This window comes from Heterodontus francisci, chromosome 24 (assembly GCF_036365525.1).
Source record: "Heterodontus francisci isolate sHetFra1 chromosome 24, sHetFra1.hap1, whole genome shotgun sequence".
NCBI classification, from domain to species: domain Eukaryota; kingdom Metazoa; phylum Chordata; class Chondrichthyes; order Heterodontiformes; family Heterodontidae; genus Heterodontus; species Heterodontus francisci.
Genome location: NC_090394.1, coordinates 12,864,603 through 12,882,446, shown reverse-complemented (window position 1 = coordinate 12,882,446; position 17,844 = coordinate 12,864,603). Strand labels below are relative to the sequence as shown.

Here is a 17,844-nt window from a genome sequence, read left to right as displayed (position 1 = left end):
GTGACTGTGAGAACAGATTAAAAGTAAGCTAATCAACTAACTGTGAAGCTGTGGAGTCAACTTGTAACAATAACAAGCAGAAGCTAACAGGACAACTGCAGAAAGCTTATTAGCCGCCCATTGTTGATGGTCAGTCTAACGAGTATACCAATCAGGCTCTGACAACACAAAATTGCGGAGGTTTGCGAACTACTCAGAAACAAAGAGGAGGCGTAACGACTTTTGTTTGAATAACTATAAGAAAGGCTTGCTGTAGTGAGTTCTCTCTCTTTTTCTCTCTTTCTTCCCTCTTGTTCTTTGTTTCTTTCTTTCTTTTGCTTTGTTCTTTAATTAATCCTTTCTCATTGTACAATAAATACCCAGTCTAGGATAGCTTGTTCTCTAGTTGGTTCCTCAACGTATTGGTCTAAAAAACCGTCACATACAGAGTCCAGGAAATCCTCCTTCACAGTATTATTGCGAATTTGGTTTGACCAATCTATATGTAGATTAAATTCACCCATGATTACAGTTGTACCCGTTTTGCATGCATCTCTAATTATCTGTTTAATAGCATCCCTTACATCTCCACTACTGTTTGGGGGCTGAATAGACAACCCCCCACCAACGTTTTCTGCCCCTTGGTGTTTCTTAGCTGTACCCATACTAATTCCACATCATGATTTTCCAAGCCAATATCCTTCCTCACTATTGCATTGATTTCACCTTTACTAACAATGCTACCCCACCTCCTTTTCCTTTTTGCCTGTCCTTCCTAAACATTGAATACCCCTGGATGTTCAGTTCCCATCCTTGGTCACCCTGCAGCCATAATCGCAACTATATCATAATCGTTTATATCTATTATTGCGAATGCTCCGCGCATTAAGACATAATGCCTTTAGACTTGTCTTTTTAACATTGTTAGTCACCTTAGCTTTATTTTCACTATGGCCCCATTTGTTTCTCATCCTTGTTTTCTCTGCCTTCCACTTTTGCTTCTTACCTTTCTGTCTTTCATTTCTATCCTTGCTTCCCCCTCCTCTTTCTCCCTGCTCAGATTCCCATCCCCCTGCCATTCTAGTTTAAACCCTCCCCGACAGGACTAGCAAACCACCCCCCCACCCCCCCCCCACCACTCCTTGGTCCTGGTCCTGCCCAGATGCAACCCGTCCAGTTTGTACTGGCCCCACCTTCCCCAGAACTGGTCCCAATATCCCAGGAATCTGAACCCCTCCCCCCTACACCATTTCTCCAGCCACGTATTCATCTGATATATCCTGCTATTTCTGCTCTCGCTAGCATGTGGCTCTGGTAGTAATCCTGAGATTATGACCTTTGAGGCCCTACTTTTTAATTTACTTCATAACTCCCTATATTCAGCTTGTAGAACCTCATCCCTTTTTTTTAAACATATGTCGTTGGTACCGATATGTGCCACGACAACTGGCTGCTCGCCCTCCCCCCTCAGAATGCCCTGCAGCCGCTCAGAGATATCCTTGACCCTAGCACCAGGGAAGGAACATGCCATCCTGGAGTCTCTTTTGCGGCAGCAGAAACGCCTGTCTGTTCCCCTTACGATTGAATCCCCTATCGCTATAGCCCTGCCACTCTTCTTCTTCCTCCCCTTCTGTGCAGCAGAGCCACTCATCGTGCCATGAACTTGCTGCTTTCCTCTGAGCCATCTCCCCCAACAATACCCAAAGCGGTATATTTGTTAGAGAGGGGAATGGCCACAGGGGACTCCTGCACTACCTGCCTTCCTCTTCGCTGCCTGGTGGTCACCCATTCCCTTCCTGCCTTTGCAGCATTTGCCTGCGGTGTGACCACCTCACTAAACGTGCTACCCACGATGATCTCAGCATCGCGGATGCTCCACATTGAATCCACCCGCAGCTCCAGCTCCGTAATGGGGGTAGCCAGTAGCTGCAGATGGATACATTTCCTGCACACATGGTCCTCAGGGACACTGGAAGCGTCCTTGATTTCCGACATAGCTCAGGAGGAGCATATCACGGGTGCGAGATCTCCGGCCATGATTTACCTTTAGATTACTTAGTTACTCCCTTTAATTAAAAAGTACTAATTATGCTAGGGGCCTTGTTCTACTCCAAACACTACCCACTGTAGTCTAAAGTCCTTACCTTTACTTTTGAAGCTAATGGACTGCAGTAGTATAAACAGTAGAAACAGTAGAAAAAGTGGAAAAACTCACCTGAGCCAACTTACCAATCAGCTGCTTCCCTGAGCCCGCGTCACTTTTTGAATCCTGACCTCACTTGGAATTCCGCTGCCTGAAAGTCCCAAAGGTATACCTCTCCTCAGCTCCTCGCGGGTCTTGGCCTCACTGCCTCTGTTCGCAGCCTTTATCGCTCTCTCTTTTGCTCCGCCTCTCCTCAGCTCCTCTCGGGTCTCGGCTTCTCTGCCTATGCTCGTGCCCTTTATCTCTCTCTCTCTCTCGTTCTGCCTCTCCTCAGCTCCTCTCGGGTCTCCCCGAGTTAACCTGCATCCTCACCCCGGCTGCTCTCTGTTTCTCTGCTCTCATTGTTGATTGTGACATCACTCTGATGTCACTTTCGACTTTTCCCCTTCTCTGCTATCCCACTCTCTCTGTCTCCGTTTTCTGACCCTGATTTGGCGTGCTTTTTAAACCTCCGACTCTTCGGGCTGTGCTCCGCTCTCCCACTCTCTCTGTCTCCGGTTTCTCACCCTGATTTGGCGTGCTTTTTAAACCTCCGACTCTTCGGGCTGTGCTCTGCTCTCCCACTCTCTCTTTCTCCTGCTTCCAGGTGTTAATAATTGCAACTCGAAATTGCATTTTAGAGCTCCTGACTTCCTGTTTACTATCTGTGAGTCTAGGAGAGCGAAATCCATTGTCCTTTAGTTGTCACCACCTTGCACCCTGCTTTTAAAAGCGTCTTTGGTCGGGGTTCCTTGTTCTCACAGTAACCAAGATCCTGGTTTGTCACTGGGCAGAATTCGTGTGAGGTCACATGTTCCCTCCAAATGTCCATTTTACACTGCATTAATGATCACAGTTTTTAAAACATCAACATACTGCAAAGTCCAGTGTTCATAACAACGTCCTCCCCAAATCTTCAGTTCATTAAAAATTAAATGCCTAAAATTGGGGGAAGCACAGATTTAAATTCCCAATCTGCACTCCCAGTGTGTTAGGCTATATAATTGATAAAGTAGCTCAGATCTACAGCTGTCTCGAAACATGGCATTAAACTTTATTATCTGATTTATAATGTGTAAACAAGAAAAGATTGTCTCCCATAACGTAACTCCTGTGCCTCAATACAAATACCAGGAAAAGACGTCATAGAAAAGATAAGCTATAAACATATCAATAGGTAGTATGGCAGCTTATGTACAATGCGTCTGCCATCAGTTAGACTTGCTCTTGTACCTTCAGGTTTTAAAAATGTTATGCACGCCAAGTTGCTGAAAGTGAGAGCCGATAATGTCGCAGCGAAGGGAAACCAGGTGTTTGGGACATGAGTGAACATGTGAGGAAACTGTGTATCTCCTTAACCAATCAGATTGAAGGATTGTGAAATTAACAGCGCAAGGACTGAGAAGATGGCTTAATTTAGAGAATAGGTTAATGAATTCAATACCAAATCAGGTACAAAAAGAGAAATAAAGGGAAGGAAAGAATGACTAGGTTAAGAGAGAGGGGAAAAAAAAAGACAGAAAGGAAAATTAATTAAAAAGAAATCTCCAACAATTAAAACCTGAAGGAATGAGACTCCTCTTGGGTAATTAGACTTGATTTAACTTTCTGGTTAGTTCATACTAATTGTGTAAATACATTAACTTCATGCAGTTCAATGCATTTCAACATGAGGTAGACAACAAGATGTATGTCATTCTCGCAGAACTAATGACATAGCAACTTTTGGATTTCCACATTTAACCTCCCATCTGCCCTTACCTGAAGGTTGCAGTAGCATTTACACATGAATAATGGCAAGTACTACCAGCCTCTCTTATTTTGACAGCAAATTATAGGCCATTATACCACAGACGATTACAAAGGAGCAATTTTAACAGAGGCAAATACTTAATAGGGTTTTATTCTCTTCAAAATCGAACAACCATTGGAGAGAAAATTTGTTCTTACCAAACCAGGAAGAATAGGGGCTAACCACATGTGTCTGCCATCATTTGTGTCATTTAGTCCATCAATTAATTTGTCTGGGGTTCGAACGTCCCCTGAAACGCTATCTAAAACATTCACACTGTCTGGAAAAGCAGAAATATCTGATAATGGCGAGTTAAGGATTTTTTGAACAACACTGATTTGATCAGAATACAGTAATGATTCAGCAATATCAATTAGTTATGAGAACAGAAAGTGCCGGAAATACTCAGCAGGTCTGGTAGCATCTGTGTAGAGAGAAACAGAGTTAACTGTTCAGGAATGTGAAACGTTAACTCTGTTTCTCTCTACACAGATGCTGCCAGACCTGCTATTTCCAGCACTTTCTGTTCTTGTTTCAGAGTTCCAGCATTCACAGTATTTTGCTCTTATTTGAATTACATAGAACATTACAGCGCAGTACAGGCCCTTCGGCCCTCGATGTTGCGCCGACCAGTGAAACCATCTGACCTACACTATAGAACATAGAACATTAATTATGGTTCATTATATTTCGATGGATGACAGTAGGTAATGTTTAGCTACATTTAATAAACAGCAAGATATTACTTTTACAAGTACTAATACTACTTTATCTCACTAATCATGATTTAGCACATCCAATTAAAATTTTATAAACAAATTAATATTTTGGCACCTCCAAACTACTGCAACCATGAATGATAAATACTGCAGTAATGATACAAAGCTGACAATCTATAGATCTTCATACATGTGAGTTTATGATATAGCCTTCACTTATAACATCACCCCCCCGATATATACCCTCCTGATAGACACACTACCTTTATATACCCCAGATATATACCCTGCCTTAATAACCTCGACATCCACCCTGCCTTTATGCACCCTGATGTACACCCTGCCTTTATATCCTCTGATATATACCCTGCCTTTATACACCCCGATATATACCCTGCCTTTATATCCCCCGATATGTACCCTTCCTTTATGCCCCAACATATAACGTGCCTTTTTACCCCGATATACACCCTGCCTTTATCCTGATATATACAGTGCCATTATATCCCCGATATATACCTTGTATTTATATCCCCCAATATACACCCCCTGCCTTTATCCCGATATGCAACCTGCCTTTATCCCGATATGCAACCTGCCTTTATCCCGATATGCACCCTGCCTTTATCCCGATATGCACCCTGCCTTTATCCCGATATTCCTTTTTGGCCTCCTTGTCTCGAGAGACAATGGGTAAGTGCCTAGAGGTGGTCAGTGGTTTGAGGAGCAGCGCCTGGAGTGGCTATAAAGGCCAATTCTAGAGTGACAGACTCTTCCACAGGTGCTGCAGGTGAAGCTGTTACACAGTTGGCTCTCTTCTTACACTTCTGTCTCTTTTCCTGCCAACTGCTGAGTCTCTTCGACTCGTCTCTCTTCAGCACCGCCTTTATAACTGTCCACCAGCTCTGGCGATCGCTGGCAACTGGTTCCCACGACTTGTGGTCAATGTCGCAGGACTTCATGTCATGTTTGCAAACGTCTTTAAAGCGGAGACATGGACGAGGTCGTACAGTGACGAGCTCGCTGTATAATACATCCTTGGGGATCCTGCCATCTTCCATGCGGCTCACATGGCCAAGCCATCTCAAGCGCCGCTGGCTCAGTAGGACATACATGGTTGGGATGTTGGCTGCCTCGAGGACTTCTGCGTTGGAGATATGGTCCTGCCACCTGATGGCAAGGATTCTCCGGAGACAGCGAAGATGGAACGTGTTGAGGTGTCGCTCTTGGCTGACATACGTTGTCCAGGCCTCGCTGCCGTGGAGCAAGGTACTGAGGACACAGGCTTGAAAAACTTGGACTTTTGTGTTCCGTGTCAGTGCACCATTTTCCCACAACCTCTTGGCCAGTCTGGACATAGCAGTGGATGCCTTTCCCATGCGCTTGGTTGATTTCTGCATCGAGAGACAGGTTACTGGTGATAGTTGAGCCTAGGTAGGTGAACTCTTGAACCACTTCGAGAACGTGGTCGCCGATATTGATGGATGGAGCATTTCTGATGTCCTGTCCCATGATGTTCGTTTTCTTGAAACTGATGGTGAGGCCAAATTCGTTGCAGGCAGCCGCAATCTTGTCGATGAGTCTCTGCAGACACTCTTCTGTGTGGGATGTTAATGCAGCATCGTCAGCAAAGAGGAGTTCCCTGATGAGAATTTTCCGTACTTTGGTCTTCGCTCTAAGACGGGCAAGGTTGAACAACCTGCCATCTGATCTTGTGTGGAGGAAAATTCCTTCTTCTGAAGACTTGAACGCATGTGAGAGCAGCAGTGAGAAGAAGATCCCAAACAGTGTAGATGCAAGAACACAGCCCTGTTTCACACCACTCAGGATGGGAAAGGGGTCTGATGAGGCACCGCTATGCTGAATTGTGCCTTTCATATTGTCATGGAACGAGGTAATGATACTTATTAGCTTTGGTGGACAGCCGATCTTTGCTAGTAGTCTGAAGAGACCACGTCTGCTGACGAGGTCAAAGGCTTTGGTGAGATCTATGAAAGCAACGTAGAGGGGCATCTGTTGTTCGTGGCATTTCTCCTGTAGCTGGCGAAGGGAGAACAGCATGTCAATGGTGGATCTCTCTGCTCGAAAGCTGCACTGTGCCTCAGGGTAGAACGCTCAGCCAGCTTCTGCAGCCTGTTTAAAACGACTCGAGCGAAGGCTTTCTCCATTGTGCTGAGCAGGGAGATTCCACAGTCGTTGTTGCAGTCACCGCGGTCACACTTGTTCTTATAGAGGGTGATGATATTGGCATTGCGCATGTCCTGTGGTACTGCTCCCTCATCCCAGCACAGACAAAGCTGTTCATGGAGCGCTGAGAGTATAGCAAGCTGAGGCACACTTGATTATTTCAAGGGCAATGCCGTCCTTTCCATTCACTTGCCTTTATACCAATATACACCCTGTCTTTATCGCCCCAATATACACCCTGCCTTTATCCCTCCAATATACACCCTGCCTTTATCCCTCCAATATACACCCTGCCTTTATTCCCCAATATATACCCTGCCTTTATACCCCCTGATATATACCCTGCCTTTTACCCCGATATGCACCCGGTTTTATCCCCCCGATATACACCCTATCTTTATCCCCCCGATATACACCCTGCCTTTATTCCCCAACATATACCCAGCCTTTTACCCCGATATGCACCCGGTTTTATCCCCCCGATATACACCCTGTCTTTATCCCTCCGATATACACCCTGCCTTTTACCCCGATATACACCCGGTTTTAGACCCCGATATACACCCTGACTTTATTCCCCAACATATACCCAGCCTTTTACCCCGATATGCACCCGGTTTTATCCCCCCGATATACACCCTGACTTTATCCCCCCGATATACACCCTGCCTTTATTCCCCAACATATACCCAGCCTTTTACCCCGATATGCACCCGGTTTTATCCCCCCGATATACACCCTGACTTTATACCCCTATATACACCCTGCCTTTATTCCCCAACATATACCCAGCCTTTTACCCCGATATGCACCCGGTTTTATCCCCCCGATATACACCCTGTCTTTATCCCTCCGATATACACCCTGCCTTTTACCCCAATATGCACCCGGTTTTAGACCCCGATATACACCCTGACTTTATTCCCCAACATATACCCAGCCTTTTACCCCGATATGCACCCGGTTTTATCCCCCCGATATACACCCTGTCTTTATCCCTCCGATATACACCTTGCCTTCATCGCCCCGAAATATACCCTGCCTTTATCTCCACGATATACACCCTGCCTTTATCCCTCCGATATACACCCTGCCTTTTACCCCGATATGCACCCGTTTTTATCCCCCCGATATACACCCTGCCTTTTACCCCAATATGCACCCGGTTTTATCCCCCCGATATACACCCTGTCTTTATCCCCCCGATATACACCCTGTCTTTATCCCCCGATATACACCTTGCCTTCATCACCCCGAAATATACCCTGCCTTTATCTCCACGATATACACCCTGCCTTTATCCCCCCGATATACACCTTGCCTTCATCGCCCCGAAATATACCCTGCCTTTATCTCCACGATATACACCCTGCCTTTATCCCTCCGATATACACCCCGAAATCATGCTTGACAAATCTACTAGAATTCTTCGAGGATGTAACTAGTAGAGTTGATGAGGGGGAGCCAGTGGATGTGGTTTATTTGGACTTTCAGAAGGCTTTCGACACAGTCCCACATAAGAGGTTAGCATGTAAAATTAAAGAGCATGGGATTGGGGGTAGTGTATTGCGATGGATAGAAAATTGGTTGGCAGACAGGAAGCAGGGAGTAGGAATAAACAGGTCTTTTTCTGAATGGCAGGCAGTGACCAGTGGGGTACCGCAGGGATCGCTGCTAGGACCCCAGCTATTCACAATATATATTAATGATTTAGATGAGGGAACTAAATGTAGTATCTTCAAATTTGCAGATGACACAAAACTGGGTGGGAGGGTGAGTTGTGAGGAGGATGCAGAGAGGCTGCAGGGTGATTTGGACATGTTGAGTGAGTGGGCTAATGCATGGCAGATGCTGTATAATGTGGATAAATGTGAGGTTATCCACTTTGGTAGCAAAAACAGGAAGGCAGATTATCTAAACAGCTATAAACTGAGAGAGGGGAATATGCAATGAGACCTGGGTGTTCTCGTACATCAGTCGCTGAAGGTAAGCATGCAGGTGCAACAGGCGGTAAAAAGGGCAAATGGTATGTTGGCCTTCATAGTGAGAGGATTTGAGTACAGAAGCAGGAATGTCTTGCTGCAATTATACAGGGCCTTGGTGAGGCCACATCTGGAATATTGTGTGCAGTTTTGGTCTCCTTATCTGAGGAAGGATGTTCTTGCTATAGAGGGAGTGCAGCGAAGGCTTACCAGACTGATTCCTGGGATGACGGGACTGACGTATGAGGAGAGATTGAGTTGGTTAGGATTATATTTGCTGGAGTGAGGGGGGACCGCATAGAAACCTATAAAATTCTAACAGGATTTGACAGGGCAGATGCAGGAAGGATGTTCCCGATGGTGGGGGAGTCCAGAACCAGAGGTCACAGTCTAAGGATAAGGACTCAGGACTGAGATGAGGAGAAATTGCTTCACCCAGAGAGTGGTGAACCTGTGGAATTCGCTACCAAATAAAGCAGTTGAGGCCAAAACATTGTATGTTTTCAAGAAGGAGTGAGATATAGCTCTTGGGTTTAAAGGGATCAAAGGATATTAGGGGAAAACGAGAACAGGGTACTGAGTTGGATGATCAGTCATGATCATAATGAACGGCGGAGCAGGCTCGAAGGGCTACTCCTGCTCCTATTTTCTATGTTTCTATGAGCCATGGTCTAAAAAATCCACCCTCAGCTCAGGTTGAACAATGGTCTTAGCCTTTTTAAAAAGCAGCTGCACGAGTACTTCTTTTCATTTTAAACAATATTCAGAAAGCTATTTAATTAATTTTGACATTTTCATTTGGCAAAGGATACTATTCTCTGTCAGAAGAATTCTTTCACCATTGTCACCATAGAATTCCAGTCCATTAAGACCAATGTAGTAAGGATCTCCCCAGCTCGTCAGCAACTGTAGCTGGAAAATAACTGGCAGAAGCTAGATCAAGGAAAGTAATTTACTACAAAGCCAGAACAAATTTCAGAGGCTAATCTTTTACTAGTATTAACCCAAACATTTCACATTCATGCTCAAATGCCAAAATAATCAAAAACAGAATCTTTCATTTTCAACAAAAAAAAATGATGATTTTCTCAAGAACTATTTCTGGAATCGTGGATTATCAATCACTTCACTAGAGCACAAGATTTTAAATACTTTCAATCTTACTTTTGTTTGCTTTTATAAAGATGATAGCAGATGAATGCTTAATGCATTTGCTTGAAACTTGTCTGTTATCTTAACTGATATACTCAGCCACTTTAAACAAGGTAATGCCTGTGTTAAAATAGCAAATACAGGAATATCATGCAAATGTAGTATGTATGCATATACTAATATTGCCAAAGTAATTGCCAACTTAACCAGGATATTTAAGAAAGGAAAATAATTTTGCTCATCTACAATAGGCTGTAGGTATTAACTAAAGTTCTTATTGTTTAAATAGGCTTCGTTAGAACTTTGGATATTCTTGCACTAGTCATGGCAGTAGACTTGCATCTCAAAGGGCAGATTGTAGGGGGCATGATATAAAAATTAGCAATCATTTTATTTGCGTTGATCTGCATATTGAATTGAATGTGCATGTTTTACAACAGCACTGTATGCTTCCAGATAAACAGTCTATTGGCTCAGTGTAATGAAATACACAATAGAGCAACAACTCATTTTTTATTTAACTACTTCTGGTTACATCAAATATAGTCATTAGTGACTGAGAGAAATTAAGCAATCCAGTCGAAAACGAAAACTCACTTCTGCTCATTTAATCATGGGAGAAAGGTCGGATCTGTTAAACACCACAGCCTGGTGAATGCAATTGGTAAAATGCAACCAGGTGAAATTATTAGAGCATGGCTACCCGACCCAAACCCGATAGGTGTCGGGTTTGGGTAGCGTTGCACTTCCGGGTCCAGCATTTGGGCTCGGGTCGGACACACTCTATCACTACCTCGGGTAACTGGCTTCAATGTTAATGTGCTTTTTAGACTTGAAAGGTTGTTTAGTTAAGAGTTTTTTAAGCTTGTGCAGATAAGTAACAAAGTGAAAAACAGAAGGTAGGTTAACTGATGGTCGGGTCGGGTCAGGCGCGGGAAAAAATGAAAGGCCTCGGGTCGGGGTCAGATGTGGTTCTGTCGGGCTCGGGTCGCGTTTCATTTGCAGACCCGAGCCGGCCTTTAGAAGTTATGCCCAAGTTTCGGCTCAAACTTATTAGCATATGCTCAAATGTAAAATCTCCTTGAATCAGCACAATTAAGCAATGCTGTTGATCATACTTGATTACTAACTGGGCACATGGCCAATGGGGCCTCAAGATGACTGCATTTAAATTAATTTAAACTGAACATTTGTTCAAGTAATTGCTGCAGCTGCACAATTAGGCCAATCAGTGGGTTCAATTGAATGGTCACTGTCGTTATGTACCAAGGACAGATCTGTTGACTGAACTTGAACTAATTTAAACTGAATGTAAAGTACTTTAAATTAATTGTAGCATTAGTATGAGAAACAGATCCAAGTGAGGCTTCAATTGATTTCTGGTCGCTGCAGCTACAGATAATTAATAATAGTCTAATGTGATTGTAGGTGCCTCTGCACCCAGGTACCTGGGTGCAATTTAATGCATGCCCTCAATGGGCACAATTGGCAGAAACTCTCCTTTCCAACATGAAGGCGTGGCCAGTTTTTTTGGCAGGGACTATTCTGGCAAAGGGACATTTTAAACAGTGTAAAAGACTGTGGAAACTCCAGCATAAAGAGCCCAACTCACACTTAAAATCCTGTGACTATTTCGGCTATTTAATTTAATTCTGTTACTTGGGTGAAAATTACCAGGTAACTCCAGACCCATTTGTTATTGCAATAACAGTAACCCACATTTTGTAGCAGACTTTCTGAAGTTAAAGGATACAGCCACATGGCATCAGTGGAGCTTCATAGTCCATACTAGCCTTTTCCATGTTCTTAGGACAATTCCTATCAAATACATTAGCATGAAATTCAAGAATATGTACAATTTACTATGGATATTAAGACTGTCGTCACCCTACATTGTCACCATTATATTTTTATTGACTGTTTGTGTTCCTAATATTGAACGATTGCAGACTTCCACAATTGCTAATCACTTTTGTGAACAATACAAAGTGTTTTAAATTAACAAATCAACTTTTGTCAAGCAACAAATAAATGACAATAATTAATAGTTGGAAACACCATTCATTTTTGAAAGAATATCGGGCTTTAATAGGAACATAGGAGCAGGAGTAGGCCAATCAGCACATCGAGCCTGCTCCACCATTCAATACGATCATGGCTGATCATCCCCTTCAATGCCTTTTTTCACACTATCAACGTATCGCTTTATGTCATTGGTATTTTCATATTTGTCACTCTCTACTTTAAACATACTCAACGACTGAGTTTCCACAGCCCTCTGGGGTAGAGAATTCCAAAGATTCACAACCCTCTGAATAAAGAAATTTCCCCTCATCTCTTTCCTAAGTGGCTTCCCCCTTATTTTGAAATTATGTCCCCTGGTTCTAAACTCCCCAACCAGGGGAAACATCTTACCTGCATCTACCCTGTCTATCCCTTTAAATATTTTGTAGGTTTCAATGAGATCACCGCTCATTCTTCGAAACTCTAGAGAATACAGGCCCAGTTTCCCCAATCTCTCTTTATAGGACAGTCCCGCCATCCTGGGAACAAGTCTGGTGAACCTTTGTTGCACTCCCTCTATGACAATAATATCCTTCCTAAGGTAAGGGGACCAAAACTGCACACAATACTCCAGGTGCGGTCGAACCAAGGTTCTATACAATTGAAGCAAGACTTCACTACTCCTGTACTCAAATCCTCTTGCGATAAAGGCTAACATACCATTAACCTTGCTAATCGCTTGCTCCACCTGCATATTAGTTTTCAGTGACTTATTGACCAGGACAAATAAAATAATAATAAAATAAATCATAATTAACACAAGACCATTGTCTGCATCTTAGATTTCATGAGATTGCACCTAATTTTTTATTTTATTTAGAGATACAGCACTGAAACAGACCAACAACCACCCATTTATACTAACCCTACAGTAATCACATATTACCTACCACCTACCTACAGTAGGGGCAATTTACAACAGCCAATTTACCTATCACCTGCAAGTCTTTGGCTGTGGGAGGAAACCAGAGCACCCGGCGAAAACCCACGCAGTCACAGGGAGAACTTGCAAACTCCGCACAGGCAGTACCCAGAATCGAACCCGGGTCCCTGTAGCTGTGAGGCTGCGGTGCTAGCCACTGCGCCGCCCAAAGGAAACAAACTTTTGATGCTAAATTCACATATAAAATATAGCTTAAAGCATTAATAGCTTTAAAATTAAATTGATCAAGAGTTGTAAGAAATTCAAGAGTTGTCTTGGCCTACTTAAACCTGTTTTAAGCATGGCTAGTTTCAAGAAGTAATTCTGGTAGTATGAAGGTGTAAGAGAAAACATAATGAGTAGGAGATGTTTTTACCCAATTTGCTGTTTTGCTGCTACTTCTCTGTTCTTTGGGAGATAATCTATGAAAATAATTTCCTGAGCAAAATCAAAATGGCACTGGCCTGGACCTTTCCGAAGGAGGAAGCCCTCTGGTGGTGAAATGCAGTATCCATCAAGGGTAACATGGACAATTTTTGCCTAGTCAAGATTAAAAGGTAAATACCAATTCATCAAACAATACATTACTCTCTCCATTCCTAAATCTATAAATACAGATGTAAATGTGTCATTAAACTTCAATCACATCCTTTTCTACAAACATTGTCAATAAATTTTGTACAGAAGTTAAGTTTAAAAAAAAACTTTTTAAGTGTAGTTATTCTATACGAGCTACTGATCTCAGTCAATGCAGACAACTGCAGAGGTGCATAAAATAGTGAATTCTATGAAAAAGATTAATCCAGAATAATTTTTTAAAATGAAACCGTGGGAGGAGAAGGGGTACAGGTTCAAAGTAATAACTGGTAACTTCCTTGTGCAGAGGGAGATTAACACTTGGAATGAATTTACCTGAAAGCAGCACGGTGCGTGGGGACGACGCAAATGGGAAACCATTCGGCCCTTCACAGCACAAGACTCAGGAGATTTTAACTCCTCGGCATGCTTGCCATCAGTCTCCCCTCTCAAACCCAGTGGGAATCACTAGGTGGCTGGAAGCTTGGTGCAGGATTTCGGGGGTAGGAGGCCATCACCAGGGACCTGAGGAAATTTATCCTTTTGGGTGCCTTCTGGTCCTGGTATCTATTTCTGACAGATCTGGCCTGACAGGGAAGTTACAACGTCTTCCCCATTGTTATGAAAGTGCTTCTATTTTTATAAATAGTTTTTTGAGGACTCGTGGTTGAAATTTGTAAAGATGGATTCATTTGGAAGAATGCAGTGATTCCATAGATACTGGACTTTTTAAAAAAGGACACTGGAAGGACTTTGGGACTTGAGCTTTCTGTTTAAAAACAACACTTACTGGAAGTCACATGTCTTCAGCTAAGTAAGCAGCAAAAGCCTTGGTGACTAGGGGGAGTTGTTTACAGAGAAGAGACATGGCAAGATTTATGGTGGTCAAGAATTGGTTTTGTTTTGGACATTCTTTTGAGTCAGCTGGGGGTCAGCCTGCTAAGAGAGAAAACCAGTTCATCCTTTCCTCTCTGAGAAACTGAGAATGCAGTGATAGCTGAAACCTCTGATGCTGTATTTCTCCTGGAAAGCCTGTCAGACCAATCCTCGAAGTCGCCTGAAGAGAATGCTTCAAAAAGATCCTAGTGACAGCCGTCTATGCATATTTGGGACACCAGAAAAGGGACAACTGATATCATTCCATATCTTATCCTTTTCCTTCAAGAATTAACAAGTATTTGGCCAAAGTATTTTTGTCTTTTTTTTTAAAGAGAAATCTCTGCAGAAAAAACTTCTTTATTTTTACTTTAACTGGTGTTTGTGAGTGTGTGTGAGTGTTGAGTTGAGTTTACATAGTATTACATAGGATATATGGCACAGAAACAGGCCATTCGGCCCAACCAGTCCATGTCGGTGTTTATGCTCCATGTAAGCCTCCTCCCATCTTCCTCATTTAAATCTATCAACATAATCCTCTATTCCCTTCTCCCCAATATGCTTGTCTAGATTTCCCTTAAATGCATGAATACTATTTGCTTCAACAACTCCCTGTGGTAGCAAGTTCCACCACTCACTGGGTAAAGAAATTTCTTCCGAATTCCCTATTGGATTTCTTGGTGACTATCTTATATTGATGGCCTCAAATTATGCTCTTCTCCACAAGTGGAAACATTCTCTTTGTATAACTCTATCAAAACCTTTCATTATTTTAAAAACCTCTATTCGGTCACCCCTCAGCCTTTGTTTTTTGAAGAGAAAAGAGACCCAGCCAGTTCATCCTTTCCTGATAAGTATACCCTTGCATTTCTGGTATCAGAAATTACAGACTTGGTCCAAACATGGACAGAAGAGCTGAAATCAAGAGGTGAGGTGAGTGACTGTCCTTGACATCAAGGTGTGTGGCATCAAGGACGCCTAGCAAAACTGAAGTCAATGGGAATCAGGGGGAAAACTCTCCACTGGTTGGAGTCATACCTAGCATAAAGGAAGATGGTTGTGGGTATTGGAGGTCAACAATTTCAGTCCCAGTACATCATTGCAGGAGTTCCTCAGGGTAGTTTCTCAGCTGCTTCATCAATGGCCTTCCCTCCACCATAAGGCCAGAAATGGGGTTGCTCACTGATGGTTGCACAATGTACAGCACCATTTGCAATTCCTCAGATACTGAAGCAGTGCGTGCCCATATTCATCAAGACCTGGACAACATTCAGGCTTGGGCTGATAAGTGGCAAGTTACATTTGTGCCACACAAGTGCCAGGCAATGACCATCTGCAAGAAGAGAGAATCCAACCATCTCCCCGTGACATCCAATGGCATCCACATCATGGAATCCCTCACTATCAACATCCCGGGGGTTACCACTGACCAGAAACTGAACTGGACCAGCCATACTAGTGCTGCAGCTACAAGAGCTGGTCAGAGGTTGGGAATTCCATGGCGAGCAACTCCCCTCCTGACTTCTCAAAACCTGTCCACTATCTACAAAGCACAAGTCAGGAGTATGATGGAATACTCTCCACTTGCCTGGATGAGTGCAGCTCCAATAACACACAAGAAGCTCGACACCATCCAGGTCAAAGCAGCCCACTTGATTGGCACCTCATCCACCACCATCAACATACCCTCCCTCCAACATCAATGCACGGTGGCAGCAGTGTATACCATCTACAAGATGCACTGCAGCAACTCACCAAGGCTCCTGCGACAGCACCTTCCAAACCCGCAACCTCTACCACCCAGAAGGACAAGGGCAGCAGGCGCATGGGAACACCACCTGCAAGTTCCCCTCCAAGCCACACAAAATCCTGACTTGGAGTTAGAAGGGAACTTTCACATTCCAATGTTTGTATTAATGATTTACATCTTTACTGAATAAGTCTTGTTTTATAATAAATTGATAATTTTGTTGTTTATTAAAGAAACCTGGTTGGTGGATTTTATTCTGAAATAAAAAGAGTATATAATCGGCCGTATCGGTAACTGGGTAAACATTTAAATATATGCTGTGACCTGCGGGGAAGTGGAACTAGAGAAAGATAGTGCACTCCTCCTGTCTTGATCATAACACCATGCAGGCCTCAAGTAACGATAGCAGTTGAGTCCTGATTTTGTTACCACAGTCCGATCTGCACATTTAAAGAAGGAGGCCGCTATCGTCTGTCGGTTGACCCTCTCACCTGCTAAAAAGAGCAAGCTAATATTGAGATCTGCGGGAGGGGGAAAATTGCATGGAGCATTTTAACTGCCCATCAGCCTGGTTGCAGTGAGAGAAAAGTTAAAACAATCCCACTAGATATGTTGCATGTTTGTTGGGAACAATGCATGTTGAAATGTGGGAACAATTTGTTTGATCTTAATCCCTGTGCTAGTTTGGACTAGGAGGTTGCAGGCGTGGGACTTTGCCTTGTGTTGTCTGTTGGTTGGCATTACTGTCTTTACCTAGCTTTAGCATTGTACTGTGTTTGAATTATTTTTCCCAATGTGCTTTCTCCACGCAACGGGGTGTGGTTTGGAAGTTTGAGGCAGAGCAAAAGCAAAGAAGATATTGTGCGTACACTAGTACTTCCCATTTACAGAGTAGATTGCAAAACTTTAGTTACAGTTTTATTATGTCTGCTTGCTTTGATGGTCATAACAGTCCCATACTGCCATTCAAAGAAGAGCAGAGAGTTCTCAAGGCCAATTGCCTGATGCTGTGTTTGACTTGCTGAGTGTTTCTAGCTGTTTTTGTTCTCCTTTCTGCCTCAACTAGCATCAAAGGCAGATTATCAGATCACTGAATCATATGCAGTTGGTGGAACCTTACTGTACGTGCTGATTGAATGTTGCATTTGCTTTTGTAACAGTGACATCAGTTCAAAAGTAATTCATGATTATGAAGTGTTTTAAGACATGCTGAGGATGTGGTAAGGTTCTACATAAACTCAAGATAGGCAAACAAAAAACTGTATTATATTGTAGTAAAACATTGCTTTGTAAGGGTAATACTTAGTGATAACACAATATATTTGTCTAAATTTCCTTATAACTATGAAATTATACCACCATCATGTATTTTAAAAATGTAATTTAAAGACTTTGATACTTTGAAGATCCCTTTCAGAAACCCCTTCCATTGACTCACCCCTCTGTATGTATCTTCTGGGGACTTGTTATAATTCCAGAAGCGAAGTCCAATAATAGTTTGTTGCTTATTGAAATTGATTGTGAGGATGTGATTATCGCCATAAGTGAAAGGAATCAGCCACATGTGCTCATCTTCAGAGGTGACATTAATCCCATCAATCAGCCTTTAACAAATAAGTACCCAAGTTATTAATTAGTCCTTAGAAGCTGTGACTAGGTTGAA

The 17,844-nt window shown here is 42.9% G+C and overlaps 1 protein-coding gene across 8 annotated transcripts in view; it reads right to left on the bottom strand.

The window, feature by feature from the left end:
- Nucleotides 1-17,844, bottom strand: part of LOC137383199 (katanin-interacting protein) — a 234,788-nt gene that overhangs the window by 58,132 nt on the left and 158,812 nt on the right. For all 8 annotated transcript variants that reach the window (XR_010977350.1, XM_068055677.1, XM_068055676.1 and 5 more), the window contains 5 exons: nucleotides 17,620-17,785; nucleotides 13,356-13,519; nucleotides 11,747-11,811; nucleotides 9,654-9,764; nucleotides 4,112-4,251 (listed from right to left, as the gene is read on the bottom strand). Coding sequence is in view for 7 of the 8 variants with exons in the window: in XM_068055677.1 (XP_067911778.1) it covers nucleotides 4,112-4,251; nucleotides 9,654-9,764; nucleotides 11,747-11,811; nucleotides 13,356-13,519; nucleotides 17,620-17,785 (646 nt within the window). In the remaining variant the exon portion in view is untranslated. The remainder of the gene's footprint in view (nucleotides 1-4,111; nucleotides 4,252-9,653; nucleotides 9,765-11,746; nucleotides 11,812-13,355; nucleotides 13,520-17,619; nucleotides 17,786-17,844) is intronic.